The 12,187-nt window shown below is 39.0% G+C and overlaps 2 protein-coding genes across 3 annotated transcripts in view; one reads left to right on the top strand and one right to left on the bottom strand.

The window, feature by feature from the left end:
• LPGAT1 (lysophosphatidylglycerol acyltransferase 1) overlaps positions 1-12,187 on the top strand; it is a 947,911-nt gene that overhangs the window by 471,324 nt on the left and 464,400 nt on the right. The gene's annotated exons all lie outside the window — the stretch shown is intronic.
• The window catches only part of TRAF5 (TNF receptor associated factor 5), a 38,711-nt gene continuing 27,085 nt past the window's right edge, over positions 562-12,187 (bottom strand). The window contains exons 5-11 of one of the 2 annotated variants that reach the window (XM_050951877.1): positions 11,775-11,939; positions 10,892-10,969; positions 10,423-10,497; positions 10,073-10,165; positions 8,249-8,389; positions 7,523-7,691; positions 562-6,221 (exon numbers count right to left, since the gene is read on the bottom strand). In XM_050951877.1, coding sequence (XP_050807834.1) covers positions 5,644-6,221; positions 7,523-7,691; positions 8,249-8,389; positions 10,073-10,165; positions 10,423-10,497; positions 10,892-10,969; positions 11,775-11,939 — 1,299 coding nt within the window. In that variant the 3' untranslated portion in view covers positions 562-5,643. The remainder of the gene's footprint in view (positions 6,222-7,522; positions 7,692-8,248; positions 8,390-10,072; positions 10,166-10,422; positions 10,498-10,891; positions 10,970-11,774; positions 11,940-12,187) is intronic. The other variant, XM_050951876.1, reaches the window with a different exon arrangement.

Raw genomic sequence — 12,187 nt, 5'->3', positions numbered from 1 at the left:
CTGTAATTGACAAGCCATTCAAAGTCTTTGTTTAATCCTGAGCGGATGGTGTCAAATTTGCAGATGAACTGAAGCTCAGCAGTTTCTCTTTGAAGTCTAATCCTGAAGTTTTTTTGCTGCAGGATGGCCACCTTAAGGTCTGCTATAGTGTGGGCAGGGAGGTTGAAGTGTTCTCCTACAGGACATGCGGGTGCCCATAGCTGTGCCACTGATCTGGAGATATATATTGTCACAGACAGTAAACAAAAATTCATGGCCTGGGACCTGTCCATGACTTGTACTATAGACCCCGACTAAATCTTGAGTGTTGGCAGTTGTGTAGTGTAGTGTAGTGTGAATTATAAACTGGTATGTGCAGCTGCTTTAGGATGTTAACATACGTAAGACCCTTACATAAATAAGGTGCTTTGCATTTTCTTTGTAATACAAAGGAGTGTCCTTTCTTGGGTCCATAGCAAAAACTCTGGGATGCAAATAGCTATTCAGTATCCCATTCTCTTCTGTAAAAACTGTTTAAAAATTCCGGCTGAAGTATTGTTAACGCCACAACCACTTTAGAAGGATGGTGAAGTTCAGTTTATTTTTTACGTATTTTACAGGTACAGGTATGACAATGGGATAGAAAAATCACAATATATTAGTAAAGAGTTATCCAAAAAGGCTAAAAACTGGTCAATAAATACATTAAAAACATACCACATATTGCTGCAGAAATATCGTATACTCATTAGGTTAAATATACATTCGCATTGAAAAGTTTTTGGTGTTTTCCATGCAAGTTACAACTTGTCTTTTCTATAACATCTATGCTATGCAACATTTTTTGCTTACTAGGAACAGGATGATATCTAAACTCCACGTTATAAGAAGTAAAAACATCTGAAAAAACAAAATCCCAACTCTCAACTGCTTTTATAAATAAGTTGATTAAAATGCGATCACCCTTAAAAATGTAATTCACTGAGCAAATGCTTTATAAAAGGAGCTTTAAAAAGGAAGCTGTTACCATAAACCCAAAATGGGTTGCTTGTGCTTCAGCATATATTTCTTTAAATTATTTTTAAAAACTATATTCATGGGAAATAAGTAAATATAGTCAACAATTAGAGAATGAGAGATTGCATTATGGATTGGATGAAGGTTTAACATGCTTCAAAATCTGTCCAAGAACACACTAAACATTTGTCAACATCACAAAACCATCACCTACTCTAACCATTTGAAATGGAGTTCTAGTAATACTTAGTTCTTTGCATGCTCAAAGCACTGCACAAACATCTTCTAATTAATTCTAACACCCCTGTGATGCAAGTATTATCCCCATTTTACAGTTGGGGAAATAGAGGCTGAGGGAGTTAAGTGACTTGCTCAAGTCCAGACCATGCCCTCCCATCCTCCCACTCTCTGAGTTCTATAATACTTTTCTGTATTTTACTACTAACATTCTAGGAGTTTTATGGAAACAGGTGGTAGGTATCACTTGCATCAGTCCTAGTAGTCATTATTCATATTACATAATTTTGAAAGTTACAGCACAGATGTTGATTTTTTTTTTACAGTAACATTAGATCCACTTTAATGCACCCTGTTGAGTCACAAAGTTCTAGCATGCTGCATCTTTTTAAACACACGCCCATTCTTTTCAAAACAAAGTATTAAAGATATAAGATCAAATCCTGCTCTCTAGTACAGGTGCAACAGCTATTAAACTCAGTGAGAACTGCAGTTGTACAACAGATAACAGAATTTGGCCCATAGCATCTGTCCCTGGGAACATCTATAATCCCCACAGTGGCCCAGTATATACTGGCACAGTACCACAGTAGCATCGAAATAGAAATATACCACTAAGATGTGGAAACATAGCAGCATGTAGGGAGAACTTTCCAATTTTAACAATATGCCTATCTGGACCATGTCTCATAATCCATCTGAGAACACTGGAAGTTAAATTTCTACCAGTCTGGAAATTTCATCTAAGACAGTGAAGGCAAAAATATCATGTTTTATGCCAATTACCTAAAGCTACAGCATTCAGCCTATATTAAGATTTTTATATGAAATGTCAGGGCACATTTGTGATTTTACTCATTCTTGTCCTTTTCCTGCATTTTCTACCTAGTTCCCTAAAGTCTTTGCTCCACTTTGGTTTCTGTCCTCTTGCCACAAGCTTACTCCAAATTCTTCCTGATGTCTTGCTGCCTTTTCAGAAGAGCCTCTAAGTTTGTCCCCACTGTTGGGCTGCAGGAGCAACTAATTACATTTCCATATCTAGCTATCTCTGATTTGCAAGCGAAGACAGACATCTATATTCTATTACTTGTACCCACAAAATGATTATGGATGCACAATGAGAGCCTTCTTAAAAGTGTCCATAAAGCTTTTGCAAGGCACACATGCACTTGTCCCCACTCCTTCCTTGATAGTTGTTCCTGTAATCCGCAGTGTTTGAACTTGGCTTGTTTACACAGCCAGTTTCTCCCCAAAACCCATACCCAGGCATACATTCACCTGCAATGGAGAGGGAACTCAGAGCAAAATTCCCAGCTGTCTCACTTCATCTGAGCTGCAAAACAAAGCCTGAAAGAAATGAGGGTCAAATTCCTAAAGTGCAGAGTACCCACAGTTGGGGCTGGGTTTTCATGAGACCTCAGCTCCCAGTTAGGCCCCTAGATTGTGAGCTCTTTGGGGCAGACACAGGCTTTATATTCTGTGTTTGTACAGCACCTAGCACAGCAGGGGTCCTGCTCTGTGACAACAGCCACAAACTCTATGGTAATATAAATACTAATAAATGAAGTAGTCAGACTTCCAGACGTGCTCAGCAACTAGCAATTCCTTTTGAGGGCTGCTGTGCATGGAGCACTTTTGAAAAGCTCATTCTTTATTTAAAGTAGGACTGTCAAGCGATTAAAAAAATCACAATTAATTGCACGATTAATCGAACAGTTAATAACAAGATACAATTTATTTAAATATTTTTGATGTTTTCCATATTTTCCAATATATTTATTTCAATTACAATACAGAATACAAAGTGTACAGTGTTCACTTTATATTTATTTTTTATTATAAATATTTGAACTGTACAAAATAGTATTTTTCTATTCACCTAATACAAAGTACTGTAGTGCAATCTCTATCATAAAAGTTGATCTTAGAAATGTAGAATAAAGTACAAAAAATAATTGCATTCAAAAATAAAACAATCTAAAAGTTTAGAGCCTGCAAGTCCACTCAGTCCTATTTGTTTAGCCAATCACTCAGAGAAACAAGTTTGTTTACATTAGGCAGAGATAATGGTGCCCGCTTCTTGTTCACAATGTTTGCATGGCACTGTTGTAGCTGGCGTCGCAAGATATTTACATGCCAGATGCACTAAAGAATCACATGTCCCTTCATACTTCAACCACCATTTCAGAGGACGTGTGTGCATGCGGATGATGGGTTCTGCTCGATGATAATCCAAAGCAGTGTGGACCAACGCATGTTCATTTTCATCATGTGAGTCAAAAGCCACCAGCAGAAGTTTGATTTTCTTTTTTGTTGGTTTGGGTTCTGTAGTTTCTGCATTGGAGTGTTGCTCTTTTAAGACTTCTGAAGGCATGCTCCATACCTAATCCCTCTCAGATTTTGGAAGGCAATTCAGATTCTTAAACCTTGGGTCAAGTGCTGTATCTATCCTTAGAAATCTCACATTGGTGCCTTCTTTGTGATCTGTCAACTCTGCAGTAAAAATATGTTCTTAAAATAAACGCGCTGGGTCATCATCCGAGACTTCTATAACATAAAATATATGACAGAATGCAGGTGACACAAAGCAGGAGACATACAGTTCTCCCCCAAGAAGTTCAGTCACAAATTTAATTAACACATTTTTTTAACGAGCATTATCAGCATGGAAACATGTCCTCTGGAATGGTGGCTGAAGCATGAAGGTGCATACGAATGTTTAGCCTATCTGGCACGTAAAGACCTTGCAATGCCAGCTACAGAAGTGCCATGTGAACGCCTGTTCTCACTTTCAGGTGACACTGTAAACAAGAAGTGGGCAGCATTATCTCCTGTAAATGTAAACAAACTTGTTTGTCTTAGGGAATGGCTGAACAACAAGTAGGACTGAGTGGACTTGTAGGCTCTGAAGTATTACACTTTTTTTGGTTTTAGTGCAGGTATGTAACAAACAAAAAAAATTCTGTATTTGTAAGTTGCACTTTCATGATACAGAGATTACACTACAGTACTTGTATGAGGTGAATTGAAAAACTTTTGTTTGCCATTGTTACAGTGCAAATATTTGTAATAAACAATATAAAGTGAGCAGTCTACTTTGTAAACTGTGTTGTAATTGAAATCAATATATTTTAAAATTTAGAAAAACATCCAAAATATTTAATAAATTTTAATTGGTATTCTATTGTTTAACAGTGCGATTAAAACTGCGATTAATGGTGATTTTTAATCACAATTAATTTTTTTGAGTTAATCGCATGAGTTAACTGTGATTAACCAACAGCCCTAATTTAAAGCAATGCTTCCCCACACACATCCTCTTAGGTTAGGGGTTTATTATAGAAGTGGATAGGTAGGGTTCTGTGGCCTGCTTTGTACAGGAGGTCAGACTAGATTATCATATTGGTCCCTTCTGACCCTAAAGTCTGTGAGTCTTTTCTCTGTCTTTGTGGAATGCTGCATGTTAGCAGGAACCCTTCAAGTGCAGTTTTCCAAAGTTCTGAGCCACTGCAGGGCTGTTAAGCACACAAAAAAAATACTCCACAGGCAGCAGAGGAGCAAAAGTTTTAGAGCTTTTGCCTCTGCCTTCGAGCAGTGGACTCAACTGGTCTGCTACTCTTGTAGGTTAGTAGATGGGCTGAGAACTCTAATAACGACCATATCTTGGGAGGCAATAAGCACCAGCAGCTTCCACTGACTTCTAATGGGGACTGGGGATGCTCATCACAAATTGGGATCTGGCCCGAAGCACCAAGCAGGAACATAGGGGACACTAATGACCTCACTGGGATTTGTGGGTGCTCAGCACAGCTGAGTAAGCAGGCCAGAACTATAAGACATCTTCATCCAGACTTTCCAATAACTAGGAGCTCTGAAATTCCTGGCTAGGTTTTTTCTACCTGGCTTACCTTTTCTCCCTCGGTTTTTTAAAGGCAAGGTGCTGCTGGGATCAGGATTCATCTCTTCATATTCAGGCAGTGTTGAAATGATTCCCTCGCAAAACCACAAGAAATGCACCTAGACACCACTATGATGGGAGCCCTATCGATGTTTATAAGTGACTGGAACCACAAACTTGCCTGGGTTCCAAAGGGCCTACTGTAGTTTCCTCTTAAAATGCCAGTCTTGAGATGTGAGCCAAGCATTCACTCCCAAAATATATTGAACAGAGTCAAAATACTGGTTTGAATACATTGATCTGGTTCACACCGTCAAACTGGACTTATGGATCCCCTAAATACAGCATTGAAAAAAAAGAAAGAAAAGGTGGTGGCTCTGGCAACTCAGCAGCTATTATGCAGTCAAAAATATGGTTGGACGAGTGGCAATTCACCATTGTATGAGATTGGCCAATCGTCACCGAGAGAAAGCATTTCTTTGTCATTAAAACAGTCATGTCTTCCAGGTACTTCATAATTCCTCTAGGTCAGTTAAATCCACAACAACCTTCATGAACAAAGTGTCATCTTTGACATAAGTGTTCTTTGCGTTCTCCAGCACAGCGTGCGCCACAAACCTTGGGCATCCAGAGGCAATATTCATCTCTCCATCTGGCCTTTTGAAACTGCTGCTGTTAGGGTCAGCTCTGAAGACTTCCACAATGTGATTTTTTTTCCCACTTTGGTCCAGAAGCATAAGTGTAACTTTTTGCTTGAAAGGCCATGGTAGCAACGAATCAAACTCCCCTCTCATCACTACAAAGTATAGGGAGACATGCGTCCCTTTTCCTGAGCCATCCCCATTCAGATATGCTCTTGCACATAACCTGTACCCACAGCGGCTGGTATAAAAAGGCTGGCTGAATATAGAGACAATGCGGCCTTCCATGGCTTCTTTTTTCTTCATCTTGTAGTCCATGATTTTCCAGATTAGTTTTCCATTGTAACATGTGCCCTCCAAAAGCTTAAACCGCTCTTCGTTTTTATTGAGCTGTGCTTTGTGAATACTGATATGGACATCATGTTCGGTGGACTGGCCTTCCAAAACAACTGGGGAAGGAAGACACATGAAACATCCAGTTAGGGAAAAATGTCATTGAGACAAAGTGAATTACAGACCAGGGGACAGTAACAACTAAGTGGCTAGAGCCCAGCGTTTAGAAATAACTGGGGAATCAGAGGAATTACACAAGACAATTATCTTTGTGCACTGGCCATTTCAGTGAGTCTGCTGCTATTAACATACTTTGAGTCAAGAGAATCCTCTTAATTCCAGCACAAAAGACCCCCGTTTGAAGGCTGCAGACACACATGCATCTTAGAGACGTGACAGGGATGCAAACTTTGGATTTGGATCCCAACTTCTTTCAGGTTTGGGTGTGTTTAGCTATACGAGGTTTTGGTTCAGATTTGTCTGAAACATACATCTGTATTCTAGTCATTTATTCAAAAAGCATTTCTTTGTAATTAAAACAGTTGTGTTCCAGGTACTTTTCATAATTCCTCTAGGTCAGTTAAATTCACAGCTTTCAAGAATGGAGCGTCATCTTTGACATAGGTGTTTTTTGCATTCTCCAGCACAGTGAGTGCCACTGATTATTCTAATAATTTATGCTAGTGTTTTCAGGTTGTAGCAGGAAAAATAACCTGACACTATGGGGCCTAATTCTGAGCTCACAGGTGAGAGTGAGGAGTAACACCATAGAAATGAAAGGAGAACCAAGCCCCATGTGTCCTACAATAGCAGAGCCTTACAGGCTGCACCACAAAAGCAGCTTACATAAAACCCTGTTGTACATAAATTTCCTGAATCTGACCTAAAAACTACAGTAACAAAAGCAGCCCACTGGAATTTAAGGAAACAACAGGGTAATGAATAGCAGCATAACATAAGTACAGTGGAAGTTATCAAAAAGTGTAATCTTCCTGTAGTAAATTTACCCTGACACACACAGACGAATGTTTTTAACTTCAGAATCCTATACTATCAAAAGGTGTAACTATCCTACAGTGAAGTTAACTGCCACCGCAGTTACAAACATTGTCACCCAAAGGGCTGTGCACCAAGAACTCTGGTTGTAAAAGAAGGGTGGACAGAGGGTGCAATTCAGTGTAAGTTATTGCAAAGGTTTACCTGTCATCCATGAATATCAAAGACATTTATCACAGAAACAACAACACAGTTTGGTTAAGCTTTTTGTTAAGGCTGATGTTAATCTTGAAGAGCCTCATCAGGCTAACGTGTGCAAACAAGTTGATGGGGAAGTGATCTAAACCGATAAACAACATCACAGCCTCTAGTAACACCAGTTTTTACTCAAAAAATACAAAACAAAAAAATCGGAGCATACCTAAACGCTGATCATATGTCTCCATAAAGGCAATCTTCTGCTTTATATTTTCAATAGTCTCCAGCAGTGGCCTCAGGTCAAATTTACTTTGCTGCTGGTTTGACATTTGTATTAGCTGCCTCACTTGTGTTTCCAGCCATGCAGATTTATCAATATGACTGGCAAGAGTCTTCAAGTTTAATGCAGGAGTAGGGAAATGAACACACGTTAATAAAATTAATCATTTCATTTCAGATTTAAAAATGTCTTTGTACAATAGTAATATTAACTACATATTACATTCAAGAGTATCCTTGTTTGCCTTTGGAATCCTTCAAATGTTTCCTCATGATTAATTCAACATTCATTCACTAAGAATCAATTTCTAATTCATTACCATTCACCATTTATTACCTTCATTTCAACTGATTTGATTACTCTAATTTACACCAGCATAACTGAAATTGAAAACTGGCCCTGAGTCCTATTCAGCATGTCTTACTCTGACCGAACTCCCATATTAGTTATAATGGGAAGGCTGTATGTATTATACTTTAAAAAACAATAGTGGTTTAAATCCATATATGGGGCACAGTTCACTCCAGAGATTAATCCAAATTCACGCAATAAATGGCTTTGAACAATGGTGTTTGCTATTGTCCTGGCATCAATTACAACTATTGCTGGATAACTGTATTGCAGGCAATAAAAAAGCAATTTGTCAGAAAGATAATGTAAATGTCTCACCTGGGTGTTTACCATCAAATTGCTGTTTTTACCAAGCAGCTGTGCAAACTGTCTGAAATCCTTTTCACACTTTTTAACTGTGTCTGCTAGCTGTTGGATTTTAATCTCCTTAAATTCCAAACTCTTATATAGGTCAGATATCTAAACAATGGAAAAATGAAGAGTGAAAGCTCAAGACTATCCAAAGCATCCAGGAAATAGATTAAAACGTATGGAAGCTATATAGGTACACTTGGAAAGGTTTATTGATGTGACTGCACCAACATAGCTAGATATAGCGACTATTTTCCTATTTCAAAACGTTAACCCAAAATCCCTGGATGGGGCAGTGGTGGGGATGGAATCCCTGTCTGTGTGTAAAAACCATGAGCTTTTATTGGCTTAGCTCAGAGGTAGGCAACCTATAGCACAGGTGCCAAAGGTGGCACATCAGCTGATTTTCAGTGGCACTCACACTGTCTGGGTCCTGGCCACCAGTCAGGGGGGCTCTGCATTTTAATTTAATTTTAAATGAAGCTTCTTAAACATTTTAAAAAACCTTATTTACTTTGCATACAACAACAGTTCAGTTATATATTATAGGCTAATAGAAAGAGACCTTCTAAAAACGTTAAAATGTATTACTGGCACGCGAAACCTTACATCACGGTGAATAAATGAAGACTCAGCACATCACTTCTGAAAGGTTGCTGACCCCTGGCTTAGCTAAAGAACCAGATTTTTTAGTTCAAATGCTGTAGGAGACCTAGCCACTAGAGGGGGACAGAGAACCAAACTGTTTTAGGATGGATTAAAAATGCATTGCACTAAAATTATTGGTACCTAGTCAGTGTAACAGATGAGTTAGGGGGAATCACTGGCTCCAAATACTCCAAATACATTGTAGAATTCAGAATCATTTACTGTTTTTGAGCTTTTGTTTTTAAACACACACAGACATTGGTCTGAATTCATTCCAAGGTTTACATCTGCTTCTGCTGATACAAACCCCAGGTGCTGGGTCCCAAACAGTGGAATATCTCTTGGGGGTAGAGAGCAGCTGGTTGCTGTGTATTCCAAGGTGGCTGCAACCTCCTCTCCACTGGGAGGAAAGGGGCTGCAGACAGTGGATGGTGCTACCAGTAAATAGGGCATGGCCTGAGAATCCCCGGGGCACCTTGAACCTGCATCTTTGCCACCCCCCGGCCAGTCTCCTATTGAACCCCTAGACAAAACTTAGGATGCCATGTCCTCAGCCCTTCCCCCTAAAGGGAGACTGTGGAGTGAAGAACAGCAAGGACAGTGGTGGCAGTGAATACACAATGGTGCTGTGCGGGGGTGGGAGTTCAGTCTAGCTCAGTGGTTCTCAAACTGTGGGTCAGGACCCCAAAGTGGGTTGCAACCTCATTTTAATGGGATCGCCAAGACTGGCATTAGACTTTTTGGGGCCCGGGGCCAAAGCCCCACTGCCCAGGGCTGAAGCCCGAGGGCTTCACCCTTGGGTGGCAGGGCTCAGGTTACAGGCTCCCTATCTGGGGCTGAAGCCCTTGGGTGGTGCAGCTTTGGCTTTGGCCCTCCTGCCCGGGACATCAGGGCTCAGACTCCACCCCCTGCTGAGGTCATATAATAATTTTTGTTGTCAGAAGGGGGTCACAGTGCAATTAAGTTTGAGAAGCTTACTGGCTTCACTGGAAAAGGTTTCTGCCTGGGTTGAACAATGTGGGATGAAAATCTTAATATTCTTTAAAGAAGAGGCTGGGCCAATCCCAACACATGTGCAACCTGGACTTTAATTTTAACAGTTAAACACTCTGTTGAAGAGTGTTCATTACATATGTTCATTACCTGTTCTTCCAATTTGGAATTCTTGTCTAAAATTTGCAGCATGTGTTCCCTCAGAGCAGCATTCTCATGTTCTACAAGCTTTCCTCTTTTAATCTGGGAGCAGGAGGGTAAAAAAAATAAAGGCAGATAAACAAAGCTGTTAATAGAAATTTCTATTGGGGCAAGTGGTTAAACGTTTCTTTGCATGCTTCAAAAACAGATGAACAGCTCCAACTGCTTAGTTTGATATCTTAAATCACATTGAAAGGTACTGTGAGAGAACAGAAAAATAGTTACTTAGGCTACCAGCCTTTAGTGCTTTTGGAGGCAAACTGCAATCACAGTACAAATGGAGGTCTAGATTACAGTACCTGTACAGGACAGCCATATTGTTTATAGGGACAATCTACTTCTGCCTCAGGACACACAGAGAAGTGCTTATCCATCTGCAAGTATTAACAAAACAAATAGGTAGTGATAACATTATTGAATAATACATTCACTGAACCTAAACTCCAGCATAAGGGGTGCAAAAAGGCCAAAAAGTGATGTTAAGATACCATTTGTCACATACAATGGAGACTGATTAATCAGTGTCAACAAACGAGACAGATGATTTACAATAATGCAATGTGCAAAAGCTCTGCAAAGCACAGCACATTCCTATGATATGCTTTGATGAGGTCATGTATCGATTTTAGGAACAAACAAAAGTAGTATCTAGAGAAATGAAGCAAATTCATACCAAATGTGGACCAGTGAGGCCTACAATGCAAGTTCTAGTTTTCACAAAATGATACAATTTGCCAACTTGCAGTTAGTGAAAAAACAAATAAATACCTCCTTTTTCAGAATGATCTGAGAACATTTGTGGAGACAAGGCACAGGAAAATCAGGACACTCATTTTTCTCATGGTTCTGAGGGAGGTGGGGGAAAGATTGATTAGGACTGGCTTATACACCAGACTTGTTATACATGAATAACTCATTTCTTTTTTAAGATCAGACAGTGCATGCAAGTAGGAATAGGCAAGATACATATTCCGCACAGCAGCACATACTTACATCAACACACACATTGTTGGCATTCAGAAAATAATTACAAACACACCAATCCCCCCCGCCAATGTTAAAATAATGTTATGGTTGCAAAAATCAAGCTTTAAATAGTTAGGAAATGCCAGAATTAAAAGTTGCGCGTGCAACCTTAATTCAACTCTCAAAAACATGCACAGCATCCTAGGTCCTCTCAAAGGAAATACTGCCAGAATTTTTTAATATGAGCAAAACAACATACTTTTCCCTTGCTTTGATCTCGGAAACAACTAAATCATTTTGGCTGAAATATTCAAAAAACAGATTTAGACATTTGAGGCCAAATTTGTCCTTTGTGTAATTCCATGGACTGAAAAGATAAATTTAGCCCATGGGCTTCAGCATGCACACAAAAATTTTTACTAATTTGTCAGTAATAAAAATATTAAAATATTTTAAAAAATATTAATTGTTTTTAAAAAGTAATTTAAAGGGAACAGATGTATGTGGAACTCAATCCAACTCTGTACCTACAGTTATCAATATTGTTATAAAATACACGTATTATATGTTCTTCAGATACTTACATGAATTTTGTTTCATACGCATAAAACCTCACAGCAGCTTTGGAACTTTTTTCACAGTAATTTAAACAGCTGAACTTTTAGGAAATCTTTCGCAATCTTACCTTTAAATTAATTGAAACCACATATTGATTACAGTACTGGCATATTTCTTCTCGAAATTTACAGTGCAGACTTAGGTGATCTTTTAAATCTTTCCGAAGAATTTGATCACGACATTCACCATTAGTACACAGAACACTTTCAAATAAGCATTGCTGCAGGTGATCCTGTGCCATGCAACAACAAAACACCATCAATCATATTTTAAAAGTCACGAGTGTAGAATGCATTGAGTAGGCTAGAATTATGGTTAATTGTGCCCTTAAATACCAAAGTGCCTGCTAGAGATATTAAGACACTACATAGGTTTATTTAAAGAAAACCAAAACAACACTTTCCCAGTAATGGCGCTCATAATTAAACTCAGAGAAAGGTCTGAAGATTCAGAGACTCTTTGCTTTGATTTCCACTTCTT

This window comes from Gopherus flavomarginatus, chromosome 4 (genome assembly GCF_025201925.1).
Source record: "Gopherus flavomarginatus isolate rGopFla2 chromosome 4, rGopFla2.mat.asm, whole genome shotgun sequence".
Taxonomy (NCBI): domain Eukaryota; kingdom Metazoa; phylum Chordata; order Testudines; family Testudinidae; genus Gopherus; species Gopherus flavomarginatus.
The sequence above is the reverse complement of the archived record's forward strand: the minus strand, read 5'-3'. Positions and strand labels throughout refer to the sequence as shown.